At 34.4% G+C, this 23,696-nt stretch overlaps 2 protein-coding genes across 2 annotated transcripts in view; both read left to right on the top strand.

Moving 5' to 3' along the window:
- LOC144973503 (solute carrier family 25 member 35-like) overlaps window positions 1–23,680 on the top strand; it is a 27,772-nt gene extending 4,092 nt beyond the window's left edge. The window contains exons 2-7 of the mRNA XM_078916009.1: window positions 6,078–6,252; window positions 7,063–7,197; window positions 8,094–8,213; window positions 9,087–9,173; window positions 10,933–11,064; window positions 19,983–23,680. Coding sequence (XP_078772135.1) covers window positions 6,112–6,252; window positions 7,063–7,197; window positions 8,094–8,213; window positions 9,087–9,173; window positions 10,933–11,064; window positions 19,983–20,306 — 939 coding nt within the window. The 5' untranslated portion in view covers window positions 6,078–6,111 and the 3' untranslated portion in view covers window positions 20,307–23,680. The remainder of the gene's footprint in view (window positions 1–6,077; window positions 6,253–7,062; window positions 7,198–8,093; window positions 8,214–9,086; window positions 9,174–10,932; window positions 11,065–19,982) is intronic.
- LOC144973813 (uncharacterized) lies at window positions 13,619–16,133 on the top strand. The gene is made up of 3 exons (XM_078916705.1): window positions 13,619–14,175; window positions 15,048–15,208; window positions 15,561–16,133. Exons 1-3 carry the CDS (start codon window positions 14,154–14,156, stop codon window positions 16,131–16,133), a joined length of 756 nt encoding a protein of 251 aa, XP_078772831.1. The 5' UTR covers window positions 13,619–14,153.
- Window positions 23,681–23,696: the final 16 nt, after the last annotated feature.

Here is a 23,696-nt window from a genome sequence, read left to right as displayed (position 1 = left end):
TTTTAACGTGCTACATTTGTTTATTTTTCTTTTTATGTTCCCATTTGATTATAATTTGTCAAATGGGGAGACATTCCATATTTTTAAAGTATATTACTTACCATTACATGTATTTTATGTTTATAAAATTTAATGTAACCAAAATATATATATATTTTTAAATATTATATTTTGCAGTCGAACTGCTGTACATGCTACTTCTGTAAACTTCGACTCTACATGTTTTTCTACCGTTGTCCTATCGTCCCATTGCATCGTTTTCTTCAATCGTTCATCTATTAAACAACGTCTTCATATTTATCAACAACAACGTTCTCGTTTTTAACTTCATCTGTGTGTATGGCAGCGTTCGCCCTGGTGCGATTCGTCATAATTTTGTAATACCTAAATTAATCACTACTTCTATTACTACCATTATGACGACGACAACGATGAGAGAGAGAGAGAGAGAGAGAGAGAGAGAGAGAGAGAGTTATCTATGTTCCTCACCGTGCGACAAGGCCTAAAATTTAGCAGGTTTCCTTCTTGACTGTTCCCGTGTGAAAAGGCATTGTCCCTGTTATAGCCGATTTGGTTCAAGTGAGGCCATGCTATAACCGATAATATTTAATAGAGACAAAGAGAGGTAAAAAACGGAGATTTGAAAAATCCCTGTTATACCCGATCCCTGTTATAAACGGGCCTGTTATAAATGGTTTCCACTGTACATAAGAGAAAATTGAAGAACAAAGAAGAAAATGAAAAGGAAAATAATGTTAATGTCTGGCATCTGATAACTTGCTCTCTCTCTCTCTCTCTCTCTCTCTCTCTCTCTCTCTCTCTCTCTCTCTCTCTCTCTCTCTCTCTCTCTCTCTCTCCCTCTCCCTCTCTCTCTCTCTCTCTCTCTCTCTCTCTCTAAAAAAAAAAAAAACAAAACCAAAAAAACTGCCCTCCTCAACATAATAATAGTACAAGAAACAGCTCCATGGTTTTGAGTCAGAAGACCAAAATCGTGTCTTCCTAGCAAAAAATCTAAAAAAAATTGTTAAATAAGTTAAATTTGTGTGGGCGACCGGCCGATAACAAAACAAAACTTCAAAGTATATCTCAAATAATGGAAATCAGTTGAATACGATTAATGATTGCACAAATAAAATGTAGATTCAGATCTTAAAGCATCACAAAGAAAAAATCACTCCACTTAAGTACTTAAGAAATCAAAAAACACACCAAAGTATAACTGTTGACAATCTTCGCTTTCTTTCTCTGACTGACACAAATACACAAGCACACATACACACACACACACACACACACACACACAAATAAACACTCATACACACGTAACCATCAACTCGGCACTACAAGCAGGAAAAAGGTTGGTAAATTCGTCCACAGTGCTTCGTTGCAAAGAATTACTTTATTCAATAATCGTGAATAAGAGGTGGGGGGGGGGGGATTTTGATATATCGTATTTTTAAGCTTAATGTTGTTTTTCTTTGCTACTTACAAATGAACTTGACAATGATCAGTGATTTTGACAGTTAATGTAATATTTTGGATGGCCGAAGTTACCCTTATTATGACGTAAATGGTGCAACATTGGCGCATCCCTCCAGTCCAACGGTGGAGCTCTCAGATCCTGGCACAAGTCGAGGGTTTTTCCGCTATTTGAGGATAGTATAATTCGACCCAGTTTCTCGCTCAATCAGCTGTAGCGATACTAATGGATAGAGCATTAACTGGAGCTTGGATTGCTTTGCACCACGGTGTTGATTCCGTCACGAATTCGCGCAGTGATGTCACCAACATACGAGTCGGCGCAGTGCGTGATTCGGAATCTTGAATAGAGTGGAGACTAAAAAGGCAGTATGTTGTTGGCGAATTGGCGAAAGACAGTGGAGATAAAGTTTCTGTTTATGATGTTAATGATTTTTAAAAGATTGGTGTGGTGCCTGGCACCATTCGATCCAATGGCCCCACGCCACTGATTAATATTATTCAAATATAGGCCCCGACATCAGACAGTGACGAAAACACAATTGAGACATTCTATCAAGATATGGAACAAGCATTAAAACAATGTAAATCTGATGAAATTCGTTTAATAATTGGTGATTTCAATGCAAAGGTTGGTAACGAGAGAGTTGAAAATATCGTTGGCCCCCACGGACTAGGCATCAAAAATGATAGAGGGGAAAGACTTGTCGACTGGTGCAGATTGGAAAACCTTACAATTGTCAATAAATGGTTTAAAAACTACGATAGAAAGAAGTGGACATGGATAAGCCCATGTGGCCTTTATAAAAATCTGATAGACTTTATTCTGGTTCAACATCGATTCAGAAATATCCTACGCAACGCAACAACTATTCCAAGCGCAGATTGTAATAGCGACCACAGACCTGTCAAGGCCACGCTAAAATTAAAACTTAAACAAATAAAGAAAAAGAAAGTGGAACCAAAACTGCAATTAGATCTTTTGAGAATTAACCATCAAATAAGAAATGATTACAAAGAATGCGTGAAAGAAAAAAGTGAAAACTTGGCCTCAGATATAAACACAGATGAGTACTGGAATCGAGTATCGAACTGCATCACAGAATCTGCAAGAGAAACTATTCCATCTGTGAAAAAACACGAACCAAAACATAAGTGGATGGATGACAAGATCTTGAAACTGATGAATGAAAGACGAAAACTAGAACGCAACAGCAATGAATATAAAGAAGCCAATAAGATTAGAAAACGTGAGTGTAAGAGAGCATAGGAAGATTATATTGAACATGAATGTCACAGAATTGAAAGACTAAAACAATCTAACACCAAACAATTCTACCAGTCAATAGAGCAGTAAAGTTAGGTGCCCCAAACGTAAACAATAACAAGTTGCTAGTGATTTCCGTTAGGGACCGGAATAATTTACGCACAATATAGGTCTCCCAATTTTGTAGTTTGAGTTGTAGGCAATACACTTTCAGTATTGAAAATATGTGTACATAAAATCTAACAGTTGCAGAAATAATAATATAAGGCTATATTATTCTGAAAATCAGGCTCAGAATAATTCTCGTCTTGTTCACACCAGCGCAATAATTTGCTCTGGTCTAAAAATAGATAGACTGTAACTTTTGATAAATTTTAGAAAATTGTACCTTTTGTTCCATAAAATATCCATATCTAGACATTATTTGATGCATGATCGAGTATTTATGAATATGTGTTTCTTTTGCCACCTAACAGCCAAATTTTAAAGGTTATTTTTTTCTATTATTTACATTGGAACGTGAGCTGTCAAGACAGGAACATGTGGTTTGCCACGTGCTTCTCGACCTTTGTTTACGTTTGGGGCACCTAACTTTACTGCTCTATACAAGATCTAAGTGGAAAACGCCCAGCCATGGCAAGAAAATGCGTTAAAGACGCAAACGGTAATGTACTTATCGACAACAAATAAATTTTGGAACGTTGGGCAGTATACATAAAAAAATCTATACGCGGATGACAAAAGAGGAACGAGCTTGGATAAAGAAACACGGAACACGCGTCCCCAGATTATGCGAGAAGTAGAAGCTGCTTGCAAAGAGATGAAAAAGGGGAAAGAGGTTGGCCGAGATAGCTTCTCAATAGAATTGATTGACGCCCTCGACGATCTAGGAATAGACATTCTGTTAATGTCTTATATGAAAAGGGTGAATTGCCTAATGTTTTTAGATAATCGGTATTCATTACGATACCCAAAAAACAAGGTACTATTGACTGTGACCAACACAGCACAATCAGCATAATGAGCCAGGCCACAAAAATTATGTTAAGAATACTTATGAAAAAATGAGCAAGATCTCTCCAGAGATGAGTGACGAGCAGTTTGGTTTTGTTAAAGAAAAGGGTACGGTAAATGCAATCTTTACATGGAAAACATCAATGCAACGGTCAATCGAAAAACAAAAATCACTTTATCTATGCTTCATTTATTATTCCAAAGCTTTTGATTCAGTACAGCACGATACGCTATTCAATATCTTAGAAAAGATCGGTATAGACAGTAAAGACCTTCGACTTGTGAAAAACTTATATTGGAATCAAACAGCGTGTGTCAAACTGGATAATGAAACATCGGACTTCTTTAACATCGAGAAGGGAGTAAGACAAAGTTGCGTCTTATCACCGGACCTTTTTAACATATATAGTGAAATAATCAAAGAAATTGAAGAGATGAAAGGCGTCGTCGTTGGAGGGCAGAATATGAATAGCATAAGATACGCAGACGATGGTACTCTGATGGCCTACTCTCCAGAACAAGTGCAGAAAATTTTAGATATAGTGGTGTGCAAAAGTGAAGAGATGGGCCTGAAACTAAATAGTAAGAAAACCGAATGCATGGTGGTCTCAAATAATGAAAACAACGCGACCTTCCACTTGTCAAGCAAAGGAGAGACCATCAAACAAGTAAATAAATTTAAATATTTAGGCACTATCATCACCCATGACGCACGTGACATAGAGGATATAAAACAAAGAATAGCAATAGCAAAAAACGTGTCCCATAAAATGCTACCAGTTGTGTCAAACAACAATCTAAACTTGAAGACGAGAATGAAAGTAGTAGAAACAGATGTTATAAGTACCTTTTTATACGCTTGACAAAGAATGTACTCGTACGAGGAGGATAGAGGCATTGGAGATGTGGGTGTATAGAAGAATGTTGAGGGTATCATGGACAGACAGGTGTACGAACGAGGAAGTGTTGGAGAAGGTGAGAAAGGGAAAAATACTGATCGATAACATCAGAAAGAGGCAGTTACGCTTTCTGGGACATGTGTGGAGAAGAGACGGAATAGAAAGGTTGGTAACATCTGGGATGATCGAAGGAAAGAGAGCTAGAGAAGACAAAGAATGACTTATTTAAATAACCTAAGAATGGCCAAATGTGACTTTAAAAGCAACACAGATTTCATGCGCACCGCAGAGGATCGTGATTCGTGGAGACAACTGACCGGCAACGTGCTCAAGAGCACAAGCACACGCACAAGGAAGATGATGATGGTTTGAGATTGGATTAGCCTAACCCTTATAAAGTGCATTGAGGACATCTAATGTGCTAATGGATAAAAGCTCGTGATTGGGTTTGGGGTTGGGTTTTTTTTTTCATTAAAAAAAAGACCTAGACAGAAATAAGATTAGAATCAGGTATCCTTTTTAATAAATTCTGAAGGGTATTTATTAACAACTTTGTTATGCTATGGTCATTTGGTTAATAGTCGAACAACACACACCCAAGGTAGCACACTCGGCATAGTTCTTTGATCCATGTGATTATCCATTAGAGAGCTGACATCAGCCTAACAGTATTTTTTTCTAAGCATACTGTGTGATTAATAGAAATAATGCAGTAATAATAATAAGTTATAACAGTGAGAGGTATAAAAAAGATGTCGAGGAAAGTCCAAAAAAAAAAAATTTGAAAAAAATGAAATTGCAGAGAGTTAAGAGTTGCACTTGGGGTATGGTTGATATGATAACCTCTATGTGGACTCTAGATATCACCACAATGCAATCTTGAACATCGAGTGTCAGTTGTTTTTTCAATTTGTTTTTTTTTTCTTTTTTTTTTTTTTTTTTTTTTTTTAATTTATATCTTTATTTTTTATCATCATCGAGAAGAGTATCTGCTTCATTTCATTTAATTCTGTGAAATGTAAACTTAATAATCTTTATGAACCTGCCCCCCCCCCCCCCTTGATAGACACTTTAATCAGTAGGTAAAATTTAAAATTGTTATATCATAGACAGGTTACAAGACTTTTTTTTTAAAATGGAATATGACTTTGTGGAAAAAAAAAAGGTCAACTTTAAAATAAGATAAAAACAATTCAGATAAAAACAAAAGGATTCAACACTCAATTCTGTTATTTTCTGTGAATCTCACTAAGATATCTTTAATTACTTAAAACTGTCCCCAATATCAATATTTATTAATTTTTCAGTTTCTGTCATTTTTATGACTACCACCTAAGGCAGTTTCACCATTTAGCCATGTTTTTAGGTCTTAATTTTGCTTTGAAAACATTATATTAATTTCCTCTTCTTAAAATTAGAATTTAGCAGTGAGACAGTTATATTGAAATAATCATGAAGAACAATAACAACACAGTAAAGTTTGTGCTCGGAGGAATGGCAACTTGTGGTGCTACTCTTTTCACCAACCCCTTAGATGTCGTCAAGACTCGGATGCAACTACAAGGGGAGCTTAAAGCCCTTGGACAATACTCTGTAAGCTTTGGATAGTTGTGCCTAATGTTTTTATTTCACTATTTATTTATTTCCTTTGGAACTCTCCCCTCCTGTCAGGCAAGTAGTGAGCAGCATCAAGACTTAAGAAAAGGCTCAAAATCGATTAAACAATTTTATATCTTAATTATTTTGACTTTTAAATTTGTATTATTTTTAAAACCTATGATTCGCACCCAGTTTTGGCTTAGATGGGATGTGTTTGAATGCTGAATGTCACGTATGTTGTCTTGAATGTAATAAAGATAAGCTGATTTCTTTTTAATGTAAAGCGCTATATTTGCAATTTATTTTTTTCATTTTTAAAATCAGTTTCATTGGAGGCCCATCGTTGGGACCAAAATGTAGAATAATACAGTTCACTTTTTTGGCAAGCCTCTGTGCAGACTGAACAAGTGTGAAAATGAAATGAATGGCATTGTTTTAGAATGATCATCTTGCTTTTTATACAACAATTTGCTTTGAAATTGCTTCTAGAGAGATTTCTGTATAAGTAGATTTATTATCACCTTTATAATACGTCTTCCTTCCATTTACACATGAAATTTGTATAGGTAATTAATCGTTACTTTTTATTTTCTTCAAAAACGTATCTCTTTGTAACTGGAATGACACTTTTATGACCATAATAGAATATGCCAATATATCTCCAAAATGTGATACAAACTTGATTCAATATTGATCCAGACAATGTTTTCCTAGAAATAGCAATGACAACAATAACAAAAATGTTGTTTTCTGACCTAAATGACTCAAAGGTGAATTTTACGTTTTGATTTGGTTATTTCCCAGATACACTACAGAAATCCATTCCATGCCTTCTACACCATCGCCAAAACAGACGGGTTGTTGTCTCTGCAGAGTGGCCTTGTTCCTGCTCTGTGGTCTCAATTCTTTTTTAATGGGACTCGACTTGGTTCTTTTCAGGTAGGTTGGTGGTTTGAGGATGTTCCATTTAATCTGCTACTGTTGTTTTAGCTAAAATTATTCTCTTGCTTGTAATTTGCATTATTTTATAAACTTGTTTGACGAAGAAATATGAAGATTTTTTCGTCTAGACAGTCTTTAGAAATATTATTTATTCTTCTAAAAAAAAGCATGTTAATCATATTAAGATTTTATGATTAAGACTTGAAATTCAATTAGCTTCTTCGTATTCAGACATAATATCAAAGATCGAGACAATGAGTCATATTGACATGTTGTTGATAGACTGATTCTAATATAAGATATGATAAGATAGAAGATGATATAATATATGTTCCTGGGTGGGGATCCTGACCTCCCATAGTGGGCAGGGAGGTAGATGCTGTGACTTCTATCCCCCCATACCCGTTTTCCAATTGTTTCCTGTCATTGTCTTGGAATGAGATTACTTAGTTTTGTCCTGATCCTTTGCCGGAGTTCCTTGGCTGGGTGGAAAACAGTCGAATGTATAGTTATAGTTTTGGGAGATATTTTTTTCCTAGTAAATCATCTCTCTGTTATGCATTGTATTATGTTTAGTTTGCATATTATATTATATGATTTGTAAACATTTGAGTGTATTCCTCCTAGTTGGGACCTGTGCTTGTGTCTGGATGAGACTTTTAGGTGATCTCAAACTAAGTACTTTGGCGGTGTGCTCTTGGAATCTACATCTGTTCCCTATTAGAACCAATTCCCCTTTGTCTCACCTTTTCTTTTGAGCTTTAATTGTAATGCTAGAACTTTTTACTATCCCATTTTCTTCCTTTTTACTGGCACTGATATGACCTAAATGTGTTGCAAGTGCCGTTAAACCCTTAAAAACAAAACATATGTTCATTTAAATTTATTTACAGGTTCAAGTGAACTTAGGCTTGACCAAAGACAAGAATGGAAATCAAAGCTTTATCAGAAATGTGGCAGCAGGAGCTGTCTCTGGATGCATCGGTTCCATTTTTGGCAGTCCTTTTTATTTGGTGATTTTTTAATTTTATTTTTAAACATTGGACTCGACATATGTTTAGTATTTTTCATGGAATTACATTCATGTGCCTCAGAAATAGCCTTTTTACTAAATTATTATTTGTTATGAAAGTAGATTTAGTAATAGTTGTTATTTGTTATAAAAGTAAATTTAGTCATAGTGACCTCCCATAGCGGGCAGGGAGGTACATACTGTGTCTTCTATCCCCTTATATCTGTTTTCCAACATGCTTTCTGTCTTTGTCTTGGAATGAGATTGCTTGGTCTTTTTCCTGGCCCTGGTCGGAGTCCTGGCTGGGAGGGAAACAGTCAAATGCATAGTTCTTGTTTTGGAAGATGATATTTTTTTTCCTTGTAAATCATCTCTCTGTTATGTATTATTATATTTGTTATTTTTAATGTATAATGTAAGCATTTGAGTGTGTTCCTTTTGTTGGATTTTGTTCTTGTGTCAGGGTGAGACTTATAGGCGATCTCAAAATAAGTACATTGGCGGTATGCTCTTTGAATCTACATCTGATCCCTATTTGTTCCCAGTTCCCCTATGTCTTACTTTCTCTTGGGTGCTGTAATTGTAATTCTATAACTTTTTACTATGCCATTTTCTTCCTTTTTACTGGCGCTGATATGACCTTAATGTGTTGCAAGCGCCGTAAAACCCTTAAAAACAAACATAACATTAGTCATAGTGCCATTCATTTATGTTAAAGAGTAAAGTAAGGAGAAGTGACGATATAGATATAAAGATAATTTAAGCAATTGAGTCAAAGCATTATCATTTTTGGCTTCACATTTCAGTTTCAATTGACATCTTCCCTCATCCCCCCCTCCCCCATAACCCTCCATTCCTTAATCTCACCGTGTAGGTAAAAATACACCTTCAAGCCCAAGCAAGCCAAGAAATAGCCGTTGGTCATCAGCATCCTCATAAGTCAATGTCTGATGCTTTTAAGGTGAGCTGTTCTTGGAAATGTAGAAATGACTGTCTTAAATACATTTAAATTGGATTGTTCAATACAACAAAATCATAATGAACGTTTCCATATAGGCCTAATACAGTGCAACCTCTGGATAACGACAACCCCTGGATAGCGACATTGACCTCGGGTCCCATTTTTTTTTTTTTTTTTTTTTTGCTATATATTATTAGTAATAAAGATCCCAAAATAGCGACATAACAGTAATCAATAAAAAACGTCTTTTTTCCCCTCCCAATGAGATTGCTTTGTTACCGACTGATCAGAACAAATGTTTATTAAACTGCGTGGAATCAGCACTTGTTCATGTGGAACCACAGCAAAAGAAGTTTTTCAGTGGATGGAACTCCCAAGGCCATTAACCTTCCATGTTAGCTACCTGTCTGAGGTCAGTGAATGTTGACTGATATCAGGCAATACTGTGTCCAATGGGGGCAATTGTGGATATTTATGGTCCTTATATGTTGGAATAGCGGGGAAAACAATAACAGCCTTTTTAACTTTGTTATTTTCATTTGATCTTATTGTAGGTATTACCTAATTTGTTGGGGTTTTTTATATCGCAAGATGTAGATGTACTCATTTTTAAGTGCTTGTAAATTTTGGTGAATTTAAATGAAAATTTCTGTATTCAAACTCTTCAGCAGTATGGCATGGATTTGATTTTAATTAAAATCAAAACTTGATGCGTGAATCTGCGCACATCGCATTGTTGTTTATTCACCGGTATCTTCAAACCCCTTTTTCCGCCATCTTGAAAACTTCGTAATAACGACATAATTTTCCGGTCCAGGGCGATGTCGTTATCCAGGAGTTGCACTGTAATTACCACTATTTTATTTATTATGGCAGGATTCTTGAATTTAGTGAATCAAGTCTCCAAAATATTCTCCAGCTCATTTACTTTGTCAATATCATCAGAAAGACAGTGTTTGCTAAAATAAAAATAATGAATAAAGTAAAATAAAGAAGAAAAAATAAACAAACACAAAACTTGAACATATATGTATTACAATATCCACTAAACATGCTCAAATTACTTTACAAGGGGTCCTGAGACAACATTGACTCTTATCATGTAGAGCGAGACATGACACCTGGTAGGCAATATTGCAATATTTTTTTCCAACCCGACAGAAACAAGACTGCTAACGATCAGGTACTCATTTTCCACCTGAGTGAGGTTAGAGGATGTGAATAAAGAGCCTTTTCCAAGGACTCAACTATGTGCTGATCAGAGCAGTACTTGAACCCTGGATTGTCCAGTCCAAAGGAGAATATCATACCACATGACCGCATAGCCGCATTTATAACTTACAATCAGAAAGTAATTATAAAATCGCCTTTTAATGATTTCTATGACAGTTTGGACTATAGTGAAGTCAACAAAGTTGTGTCAAAGTGATCAGATCTCAAGTATTTGTGAAATTAGAGGCAGCTGAACATCTGTAATGACAGCAATTCGTCCCATATATTATCCATTTCCTCATCATTGAAAAGGTAGTTAATTCCACCAATTATTGATGCGTTTGTCCACATCATCTGGATACCAACACGTCATGCTATTAAGCATTTCATAATGATTTATTGTCAGATTGACTTGAATTGATTTACAATTAGATTTATTTATTTATTTGATTCTGTCTTGTTCAGTTAGAAATTTTGCAATTAAATTATTTATTTGAATTGGTAAAAAAAAATTAAAGATACGCTTTGAACATTTTCTTTGAATCAGTCTATTTACAGTGAGGGAGGATTATTAGGTTTGTGGCGTGGTGTGTCTGGTGCTATGGCTAGAGTGACAGTTGGGTCAGCGGCACAATTGTCTACATTTTCACAGTCCAAACATTTGATTGAAGAAATGAAGGTGAGTTATAATAAATAACAAGTATCATGGGACATTCGTTACCAAAATGTCTCCAAAAGCACCTCTGTTTTGTCTTGTAATACATTTATGTCAAGAAGATACAAGAGAAACTGGGATAGCGGTATCAGCAAGAAGATAGCTTGTTTTGTTCATTTTTCCAGTTAATAACTTCAATTATAGTTGTCAAACCATTTGCTTGTTTAACCGATAATTTACTACATGGCCACCCATTGCCTGCCCTTAAATTATACCAGATCACCGCTTCACTGCTGGTGATAGCAACACCTAAATAATTCCCATTTTCACCTCATATTTGGACTTGCTTCACTGTGGAACTCTTTGTCATGCGAAGTTAAAGGTAATACCTTTAGTTTCCTTTTAACTGGAAATCTATACCTTGTTTCATTTCGAAGCAGCAATTTTTCCGAAAAATGGCTTTCAATTTTCTGAACAATCTCATATCACAAACTGACCAGATTGACTTAGACTCCCCAGTTGACGAAGAAGAAGGGATTGGTAATGAAAGTGACATTGAATATGATCACAATGATGATATTCCTTCTCATAGCGATTCAATTGACGACTTATCAGACAGTAATGACAGGGACAGCAAAAGCGAAAGTAGAGAGAGGGGTCACGTACCAAATGAATTTCTGGGTTTTTATTAATTTATTTTTACACTTGTAGCATCCTGGATGCCTCAAATTGTGTTTGATATAAAACTTTCTTCTTTCCCCTTTCATTTGCAACAAATTTGGAATAAATCAGACAACAACTTTTTTTTTAAGGAATTTTTTATTGAAGTCAGTCATGAAATCATCTCCAGGGTTAATGCCCCTTATCTTGGTAAATTACGCATGTGTTTCCCATAAACTCCTGGTAAATAAAAGGTTAATGTCTGTGGATTCATGAGCCATAAATTTCTCAATGATATTTTGCTGCTTGTCTCATGAACAAAGCTAATTCTGTATGTGAAATGCTATGTGGGAAAGTTGGTGCTTGGAAAAACCCTTTGACTGCTCAAATTAAACTGTGATCATCATCATTATTCAGAGAGATTAGAAATGAATAGGAAGGAGCCGTCTGATAGGCAGTCTAATTGTTTCTTCTTTTTGTTTAAAACATTCTTATTGTTTATTTTGAGATATCATTTATTGAATAGTGACATCCAGTGCATTATGGGGTGTGCTGGATAGCTTCTAACCCCATCTATTCTTTTCACACCAAATTTTTCAATTGTGGGCACTGTACTGCTTCATCTGGACATCACCTTGTCAACAATGTAAGAAATAACTATATAACCGTGTGCCGTCTTTTATTTTTATCACTATACATTTGTTCCAGTTTCCTTTCATGCATAATAATTTTGATGGAGTCACCAGAAAAATTAACAATCATCTATCTAAGTCTAATGTAATGGTAGCTTGATATTTCTTCACATAGGTTTTTATTTGGATTAAAGCTTTCGGCAGCATATTTTGATTAATCACAGACTATTCAGTTCTCTTAATAGGCGATAGTCTAAAAGTCCGAAAAATCAGCCTCGTCAGATTTCCACCTTAGTTACGACAGGTAACCTATGATTATCAAAAAAGAAAAATGATCTTTACAATCGGGGAAATACCAAAAAAAATAAACACACATTCCATAGTTGGCAAATAAGTTACTAGAGAAAGCAAAGATGGCTACCAGTGATGATAATGACAATTTGTCAAAAGGAAAGAAAATATCATCCGTCCATCAATCAAACTAAAACAAAATAAAAAATGATACATTAAACTATAAATTTTTAGGCGATATACATAATAACACTATCATATGCACATCCATTCCGAGCACAAGACACTTAAATTTTAAGGAATATTTTAAAAGTTACAAATATCCTATCAATCATACAATTTATAACACCAACAGTGTTACTACTGCATAAAGAGATGATAAAATCTTGGCTCAAAGGTCATAACAGTCTCATGCCTTATACTAGAACTTCTTGGTTGTTGCAACCAAGTGGTTATATACAACTTATTGTTAGATTCATGAATTTTGAATAAATTGCAAAATAAAAATAAAAAAGATTAAACTAAAAATCAGATATTCATTCTTTCTTTCCAAAGTCGATTATACTTCCTTACTGTAATATATTATTTCACTGTAATCAGATAAATCCGATGATCAAATAAAGGCTTAAGGGAGGGGAAAGTGAAGGTGAGAAAATGATGAGAGGATAAAGGAGAACGAGAGATTGGGAGAGAAGGAAAGAAAGAGAGAATTCTCTATCACAATGTTATCTGGACTTATATTTATATATATATATATATATATATATATATATATATATATATATATATATATATATATATATATATATATATATATATATCATTTTAATTAGAAGTGTTTTAAGAAGAATTCCATATTTATAAAATCAATAAATATAGGTACTCCAAACCAGCCACTATCGGGTAAAATTGTGATGAAAATCGGGAAAATTCATCACTTTCACACTGCTACTCTCAAATAATGTGTAAAATGTATGCATTACACTTAGTGTCATTGTAAAGATCATCCTTTTTTCTTTATGATAGGGAAAAAAGAAAATGGTTTTGTTCAATAAGTAATATTAATAGATTTGAATAAAAATGTGTAGAAAACGGTTGGTCGGAATGCTCACGGTCAGTTTTTATGACCTCATCTTTTTCAACCGGATGTCTTGCGAGCGCCGTTTATGAGATCGGGAAATGAATGGTGTTATTTGAAGCAGAATTGAATTCTCTTTCGTTTGGTATATAATTTTATATTGTATAAAATCATATTCCTCTCTAAAAATCGATTTTTTTGAAGTTTTTGACAAAAAAAATGCCGAAATATGAGAACATTGAAACGAAACTTACATGAAATGAAAAAGTATTCAATTTTCTATTCATGGTAAAAATTCGAAACTATTTTATGGAACAGCGTCCGCAAGCTGGCTATTTAAAAAGAACGACCATGCCCGGCGAAGTCATTCAAACGAAGGAGCCGAGTTGACGTTAGTCGACTCGCGACTAGTTGTAAACAAGGTGTGATTGATTGATTGATTTCATTCAAGAATGGATTCAAAGCTCATTATAGGTAAGTTATATGTTTGAAATCTACTTTCTGATCATTGAAAATATTGCTTTTTTTATATTAGTTAGTTTTTTTTTGTCAAAATCGTAAACGCAGTGTCTTTTAAAATTCTTTCACTTGCGGTATTCCCTCGTATCCAGCAACTGGGAACTTTGTGGCACTTTGTATTTTTTTATGTTATATTTTCCCCTAAACAAATACCAGTAAGACTTTAATCAGTTATCTAATATTATATGACACCAATCTAAATTTTATTTTAATGAATAATACAGCTGTATTTTGTCATCTTAATACACTAGACTTTTGTGGCGATGAAATCTTGATTTCAAAATGGCGGACACTCAATTCAGGTTTCGGACGAGTCCATTGCGGACAACTTATCGAGATTCACATTAGTTTTGTTTTAGTTCGAATGCGTTCTAAGGTTATTGGTTAAGAAATTATCATTAATTATTATTATTATAGAGGCGTATGTGACTTTACAGCAATAGTAAGCTTTTTTTAAAAAAAATTATGTTATGAAACTTTGCTTTGGATGGGCTCAGACCCCTGTCAATAATTTGGATGTGGACTGATTTGTTTATAAAGTTATATGACTATTGTGATCCTTCAATATAATTTCAGTAGATCAAATATTAATTGTGCGCTACCAGACTGCCTGGTACTTATTATTACTAGCTATTACCATGGCAAATGACTTTTTTTTTTTCATATTCATGTTGTAATTATTGCCTATTCATCAGATTCAGATTATTGTTTGGTATTTTTTATTTATTGGGGATAATAATAACGTGTATCTATTTCAATGTTTGTGTAAGGAAGATTTTGATTTTAATGATAAAATTAGTAATTTTCATTTTGATATATTTCCTCAGATGATGATGTTTACCAAGGGTTAAAAAATACCTTTTTGGTATCTGGGAGAGGTAGACGACCAGATTTGCCACCAATAAAAGTGAACCAGAAGTTACTTGTACAGCTTTATTTTTTGAAGCAGGAATCGGAGAACTGCTCATCAAAAAAATCTTGGAAGGAGGTGACTATATTTTTATTTCGTCATTTATATGTAATCACCTTTTTTTCAGAGAAGTTTCCCAAAGCTATCATGTGATCATCCATTGTCAAGAAGTGAGCAAAGTCAAGACAGTTGTTCTCTGACCGCTTTTTTTTATTTTTTTTTTGCTGGCTAAGATTAAGATGTTTTGTTACAGGAAGAAATCGGTGAGGATCATATGAAGGGGTATTGGTGCATTTCAGTGCCTAGTGGGATTCACTGTACATATGAGTAAGCATTGCTAACGAGAAAGGTACAGAGTTAGGTAACAATTGACAATGTAAAATTGTGTTGTATTGCCATTGTCTCATCTTTTCAAATAATTTGATTTCAGATTGAAGACTGTCTTCTACGGATATCCCCAGACCTTGCATCACACAGATCACGGATAAGGCATGCAGTGGAGCGTGCTTACCAGAGATTCTGCATGCAACGGCATGATCTGTCGTTCCTGGAATGTGGGGTTGACTTCGACTTTATTTCGGATAAGTTGTCGAGTTTTGGCATCACCCGTGCTTCATTGCCCTTTCCGCCTGCATCTTCACTGGATTTGAAACACATCGATAACGGATTAGTTATTGATATTGAACTTTCCAGGAGGGATATGGGATTAAGTTCAAACACAACGGCTCAATGGGTTTGTCATTTATCTGGACTGAGCATCAATTCTAAACTTTTTTGTGTCCTAAAAAAAACATTCAAAGAGTATGAACGACTCAGGAGCAACAAGACCAAACATCCTGAAAGGCTTCAGCAATTTCTGCTATCAAAATTTTCCCTTTCTTCGTCTCCACAACCACCCTCACATCTACAGCCTTCATCATTGCCATTACAAGAGCACCCTACGCCTCGCCACCCACCCCACTACGATCTAGTCCAATCCAACTACTCCAAAGCTGAAAGATGACCAGTTACATTTGATTCAGTCTTTGAATGAAAAACTTCTAATTGTTGAATCTGCACTACGTGATATTCAATCGGAGAAATTTTCTCTACTGGAGGAGGTAAAAGGACTGAAAGAGAAACTTAGTTCAGCTGAGGATAAAGCTTTAGTTACTGTGTCTAAATTAGAAGAAAAGTTTGAAGCTGAATTAAAGAAAAAAGATTTAAAGTTAAAAGAAATTAAAGCTGGGCATGACAAAATTTGTAAAGATTATTGCTCAACTATATCTGTTTTACACAGTGATTTAAATAAGAAAGATTTGTCCTTACAGAAAATGAAGTCAAAAAATAAATACCTTACAGATGAGTTACAGAAAGAGATCATCAGATATGAAAATTTAGAAGCTAATCCATTTGAAATTAAAATTAAAAATTCTAAAAATAATGAATATTCTGATGATGTCAGGAAAGCTGTCATCGCCTTAGTTTGTGAGACAGGTGTCTCAGCTAAAAATGTAAAAAAAGTAATTGATATTGTATCAAGCAATATTTTTCATTATGTATTTTCTGAAAATTTACCTTGTGCTCAAACAGTTTTAAACATGTGTGATGAGGCTTTTGTCCTTTCAAATATGCAAACTGTTGAAAATGTTTTAAAATCTGAAAATGCTACGTTTCATTTTGATGGTACATCAAGAGATCAGAAAAAGATAGTGGGACATCAGTTCACTTTAGATAGTGAGGAAACCTTTTATCTGGGGTTTTTGCCTGTTGCCACTGAAAATTCTGACACTCTTTTGGATATTGCTATGATTGTTATTAGTAATTTAGTTGATTGCTATAAAGATGTGTACTCCATTTCTCCTGATATTATTTTAAGAGAAATTCTTTCTAAAATTACTAGTGTCATGTCTGATAGGGCTGCGCCCAATATTCTTTTTGGTCATAAATTTACAGATAAACTAAACGCTGAGCTTGGAGATTCCCTTCAGATCAGTTTTTTGCATTGTAATGCACATTTTCTATTAGGAATTAGTTCTGCCTTTGAAAAGACATTGTCAGTTTTTGAACGAAAGTTGATCACTCAGGACGATGAGTATTTAGGAAGGGACAAAGATGGGGCCTTTTCATTTTTTAGCAAAGATTCAGAGTCTGCGACAAATAGAATAATTCGATGTACTTGTAATTTGTTGGGTCCCAGGGGTGACCAGAAAAATGGATGTCGTCCACAGTGGATTACTTTTTGTTCTGATACTCACAATGTTGTTCCCATTCCTAGTTTTAAGTCCAACAGGTTTAATTGCTTTTTTGAAGCTGCTGTTTCTATTTTATTCCACCATGACAATTTATTGAATTTTTTCACTTCTGGTATTTTACATGATAACCCAAATTTATTGATTAAGAGTGTTACTCATGACCTTCAAGATTTAAGGTTAATGTCATTGGTTTGTTGTATTGCCCTATTTTGTTTAAAAGTCACTTCGCCTTATTGGTTTCTTGTCAAGAGTAATACAGTGAAGTATACTGATTTTTTTATGTATGTTCAAATGATGCATGACTGTTTTAAGAAATGGGCTGATGATCCCTCTGAATTACTTGATATTTCTTTTACATCTGTTTTTGGAGATGCTCTCCCTTTTTCCAAATCCCCTGCATTTGATATGGTACATAGTCAAATTGACAAATTTAATAATGTTGTAATGATTGATTTGTTAATAATATTATGCAAAGATGTTTCTTCTGTTACTGAGAGACAGTTGAAAGATTTTTTAAATGATGGTTATTATGCTCATGTCAGTGATGAAATGAAAAGAACATTGAGCCATTGTCCTCTTACAAATTTGGTTGGTGAGAGTGCATTTGGTGATTTCGATTATGACATTAGTAAAAGGAGAAATGCATCACTCCATAATCGGTCCACCATTCATGCTGTCAAACGCAATAAAACAATATCGTTTTTATCTAAAAAGTCTGTTGAAGAGCAAGGGCTCATGTTCAAAGTAGCTAGAAAGCATGGGAAGAAAATGCGAAATGAGAGTAAGATGTTAAAAGATAAAGTAGATAATGATATAAGATTGAAATTTGTAGAGAATCAACAGAAGAAGATTGATAAGCAGATAAAGGATATGGAGAATATTTCCAAGGTTGAACGAGATGTTGAATTACACGGTGGGCCCTGTCGAACAGATAAAGATGTAATTGATTTATTTGACAGGCTTAGAGTTGAAAATTATTCAATGACAAAGATAAAAGATATATTGAAGAGTGAAATACGTTTTCATAAATGTATGTCGGGCGGAAGGAGTTTAAGATTTGGTGATGTTGATTTTATGTTGGATGCTTTAAAGTCTTTTTTAAAATCAAATTCTGTTTCTGGTGACATTGAGAACCCATCAAAGAAGCGAAGAGTTATATAGCCTGATTGAGTTTAATTTCTTTTTCAAGCATTAATGATTTAATGTGCATTTTTTTTGTTGTGATTTCTCGGTTTCGGATTATTTTTCTCTCTCAATTTTCATAGCTTAGTCTGAAGCTGCTGAAGTTATCTAATTTATTTTACTAAGGAGATCATACTATTTCTGAATTGTACGTTATTCATGCTGTACGTATGAAGTGTTTTATTTGTATATCCTGACATTTTGCATATTTGTGAGTTTTTTTATTAGGTGAAATTTTTGTGATTTCATTATTTCAGTCTTGCTTCATGTTCTTTAATGACCAATGTGTGGCTTGCATACTTTGGCTATTTACATTTTGTCATTGTATGGATAATGAACTTTAATTTGATGTATCACATGAATATGTACATGTTTTTATTATTTTTTAATTAATTTTTAAAAATCGTTCAAATTGCTCTTTTTTACCTCCCTTGTCGTTTTATGTGAAATTGGCTTCGGAGCCATTTTCAAGACCTTTTAAAAGTAAAATAAAGTTCTTTAATATGCTTGGAAAAAAATAGGCGTGTTCCCTGTGTTGCTGTCTGTCTGTCTAGCAAGTTTTAGGTATGTGGTTTGATTACTTTTCATTTTACAATAGCGCAAAGTTGACACCGGAGCAAGTTGCGCGAAGGCGCATATTTTTCGAATCTTCAATATTGCGTAAATTCCTTAATAATTGAGTTAGAGGGCTCATTTTGGTATCAAACTTCTTAGAAAATTGAGTACTATGTGATGAAACATAGACTTTTTGGTTTTTTCTTAACTCAAAATTTGGTTTGGTGTACCTAATAAATATGTAGAATAAATAAATAAAAGTCCCTAAAACATCATCTGCTCCCATCCCTTTCCCCTATCTGGTCGACCATCATTATCTTATCCAAGACAACTACTCATCTTGTGTCACGTTTGACACTTGGTGCCAATCTGCCTAGAATGACGTCATCAAACTGGGAGAATGACGTCATCAAACTGGGAGAGTCTACGGAGTCCATGCAACATAACATACGATATGATGGTATTGATTTTTCCGCCTGAAGTACTCGATCTCCATTCATGAAATATTAAAGCAAACTCTAAGACTATGCTAAAGCAAAAAAATTTAACATCGGATATGACGGCAAAAATGTCTGTGATGCAGGAAAAGGTGGAATTCCGCTAAAATGCGGAAAATTAAGCGCACTGATTATTCCATCTGGTACTTATTTTATAATGTCCATTTGATCCTGTATTCTTAAATGTACGAGGATTTATTATGATGAAAGATTCACCCAAAATATTAACTATCATCTTATGATATTTATTGAAGTTTAACATTTCTTCACATTCTGGTATGTTTTTTGCTTTTTTGGATTAAACATTAAAGCTTCAGACAGTGTATGTTGATTGTTTTCATATCATTCCATCTAATACTTATTTTTTGATAATCACTTTGTCAGGTTTTTAAACCAAACAGTTGGATGACGACTTTTTCAGCCAGTATGATAAGTGGTGTAGCTGTGACATTATTCACGACACCGTTTGACGTCATTTCTACCCGTCTCTACAACCAGCCAGTGGCAGCAAATAACAAAGGGGCCTTATACTCCGGTGTCTTCGATTGTTTCTGGAAGATTCTGAAGGCTGAGGGCATTATGGGTTTCTACAAAGGCTGGGTACCTTCCTACCTCAGGCTTGGACAAAACACAACAATCGGGTTGATGCTGTGGGACCAATTGAGAAAACAATATGAACAATGGCTCATCGAAAATGAGGATTTATGATGTATAAATACACAAATATTTTAACAAAGTATTTCTTTTTGTAATTTTTATAGAATTTTGCCATATGTTCTATATTATTCAATTCTCTTTTCTTTTCTTTTTTTTTTAAAAGGGGGGGGGGGAGGTATAAATTTTGGATCGTACAGTGTTAACATCAGGTAAATGATTTTGATAATGATACAAGTTAAACGTTCAAAGCACACATTTCTTCCCCATGAGTTCATCCAACATAGTAATAGAAAGAGTATTGCTTGTTATAAAAAAATAAAATAAACAGGCTCTGATTTAAAACTTTTAATGCAAATATTAAGCGTCATATTTCTTTTCCTTTTAAAAAAAAAAAGATTTATGGTTAGAACCATGAACCTTGAATTGATTGGGATCAACTCACAAATTTTGTTGCTTCCCTCGTAGAAGGAGTTAAATGGGACACAATAATGATCTGACTCTGTGTGGATATTGTTCTGTTGTTTTGTTGGGGTTTTTTTTGGATAGCTTTTTAACCGTATAAAATCTGTTTATGCAGCCAGTTTGAGACCCAAATTATATTGCAATATCAGCTTCCTCATTTCCCATGCAATAGTTTTAAATCATTAATTTTAGAAATATTGTCTCAAATAATTTGATGTTTTTTTTAATTTGTAGTGATCAATTTGTGCAATGCTACTTTTCTACTGTTTACACATAATATATTCCATCGATTAAGTTTATAGGGGACTTTTTTTTTTGCTCAAATTCAAGTCGTTGTTTGCCTATATTGTTTTGTGAAAAAGAATCTAGAGTCAAGATATTGGCTTTGTCATCTTACATGTTATAGAATATAACATTGAGGCTTAGCGTACCCTGTGATTTTTATCTTTCTAGATCTCCACATCTCTTTACATATCCTCTGATTTGTGATTTAAGTATATATTTACAATTAACGTGACAAACAACGAAACTTTATATTTTGTTTATACTAACGTTTGTTTGGGTTTTTGTTTGTCTTTTGGGTTTTTTTTTTAATGACAAATGAATATGAATTACGAAGTGTACAGGTGATCAATGATCTTTTGTTTCGAAATCATTGGAATGTTGCAATGTTTTTAAATTCCCAAGTCCAGTAGTTTGAAAAAATGATATTATATTAAAGACTCTATCAATAGCCCAAATATCAGCCTTTCATTTTTTCAAACTATTGGACAGGAAATAAAAAACACTGCGATATTGCAATGACTTTTTTTTAGTAAAATCAACATATGGTTACTTTCTAATATTTATGCTCTTATTCTTAAATGAGATTACTCGGTTTTGCGCAGTCAGTAGTTGAAGTCTATTGACGCGAGGAGGGAATTGCGGGTGAAGGATATTGTTTTTGTTTTATCTTTGCTTTTTAAATCTCTGAGAGATATTTGTTTTTGCTTTGTGAATCTTGTATTTTCCTCTGAGTGGGGTTCCTGACGTCCCATAGTGGGCAAGGAGGTTTCTTAGTGTGTCTTCTATACCCCTATATCTGTCTTTGCATTTAGATGAGATTACTTGGTTTTGTCCTGGCCCTAGTCAGAGTCCTTGGCTGAGAGGGAAACAGTCAAATGTACAGTGTTTTTCTTTTTTGGAGGTGATATTTTTTTCATTATAAATCATCTCTCTGTATGTATTGTATATCAGTTTTGAATATATAATGTAAGCATTTGAGTGTATTCCTCACAGTGGGATCATGTGCTTGTGTCTGGATGAGACGTTTAGGTGATTTCAAACATTGTACAATGATAGTATGCTCTTGGAATTTACATCTGTTCCCTATTTGAAGCATTCCCCGCCGTATTACTGTTTCTTTGGTGCTTTAATTGTAATTCTAGAATGATTTTACGATCCTAGTTTCTTTCTTTTGACTGGCGCTGATCTAACCTAAATGTGTTGCAAGTGCTGTAAAACCCTTTAAAACAAACAAACATTTATTATCCTGTAGACTATGGTACTGGAAGCCAGACAGTCATTTTATTCGTTTTGTCATGTGTTTTGTCTGGTACCTTTAACAGTCCTAGCATATTGTTGTGCATGCCCTGAATTCTGAATCTATTTTGTCCTTTGCTGTACTTCCTTTTTGTAGGCACTGATATGCACTATTTATTTACATTATTTACCAGATCCGTTCAAATCCTAAAGATCTTTTGCAGAAACACAAAAGAATTGGATAGGGAATAAAAATAATAATAGATTGAAAGGGTTTTCTTTCACCTCTGCCTCTCTTTCACATGACTTTAACAATCCCAGACTTTGGTCAAATAAAAGAAAATTAAAGCATTGAATTATGCCTATTAGTGTATTTGTTAATACTAGTATAACTCTGACTCATTACTAGTGTCGTCAATCACGGACCTAGTTTTAACAGTCAGTCAATTTAATCTTGCTGTGTCTTCTGTCCCCCACATCTATTTTCCCTTTCCATGTTGCTCTCCCTTTTCTCCCTTTTTCTTCGTTGCTTTTAATTTCATTTCTTGGACTGCGTGGCTCGGCAGTATGGTCTTTTCTTCATACCCGAAAGCTACCAAGTTCGACTACCACCTTGCTGTGTGACCTTGAACAAATCACCTAGCCGCGAATTTCCTCTATGGTATGAATAAAGGGATTTTTTTTTTAATTTGATTGGTCTACATCTTTCCTCGATAATCTTCCTTTTTTCTGATGCTGAAATGTCCTGATAGTGTCACAGAACCATAGAACCGGTATAAACATACAATTTAATCTTACCATTGACTTAATATTATAAAGGCTTACATGGCATTGGGCACTGATAATGTGTATCATAGCTTAATGGTCCTGATGCCTTATTTCATAAATAGTAATTTTTATGATTGCAAATAGTGAGAAGTTGAAAATTCATGGATTGTGATTTTTATTCAACGTTGTGTACAAAATTGCAGTCGAGGGCGGATATATCAACATCGTCTGGACTGCGGTAAAATGTTGATATAAGTATGATGTCGATAATCAGTCAATCTTGATGATTTGGTGGCCTTGAAAAGGACCTTTTTTGAAATTTATGATGGTTCACTTTATTTGCACTATTCTCACATCAGCAACAATGGCATTTTCTAAAACGTCAACTATCGAGTCTGAATAGTAATAGTGGCATTGACCTTGCCGATAATATCAAGACCGCGAAGCTGAGTATTGGCACTGCATATAGATAGTGTGCACTTGGCTAAGAAGCTCACAACATTGCCATCCGGAAGTATGACGGACCAAAACACAAAACGATGTGTAACCTTGAACGTTTATAGTCTGGTTAATACAGTTTAGTGAGAATTACTCATAAACGCAAATGTCAAAAAGCAATAATAGAGACCTCGGTGATGTCAACTTCATACTATCTATAAGCGAAATTAAAACAGTTTTTGTTGGGTTTTT

This window comes from Berghia stephanieae, chromosome 5 (genome assembly GCF_034508935.2).
Source record: "Berghia stephanieae isolate SIO BIC M18660-M18661 chromosome 5, UCSD_Bste_1.3, whole genome shotgun sequence".
NCBI classification, from domain to species: domain Eukaryota; kingdom Metazoa; phylum Mollusca; class Gastropoda; order Nudibranchia; family Aeolidiidae; genus Berghia; species Berghia stephanieae.
The sequence above is the reverse complement of the archived record's forward strand: the minus strand, read 5'-3'. Positions and strand labels throughout refer to the sequence as shown.

Bases quoted from the DNA above. Each gene is read 5' to 3' on its own strand.
- LOC144973813 (XM_078916705.1), top strand. From the start codon at position 14,154: ATGGATTCAAAGCTCATTATAG. The intron at 14,176-15,047 runs GTAAGTTATATG...ATATTTCCTCAG, and splicing joins GGATTCAAAGCTCATTATAG to ATGATGATGTTTACCAAGGG. The intron at 15,209-15,560 runs GTGACTATATTT...ATTTGATTTCAG, and splicing joins CAAAAAAATCTTGGAAGGAG to ATTGAAGACTGTCTTCTACG.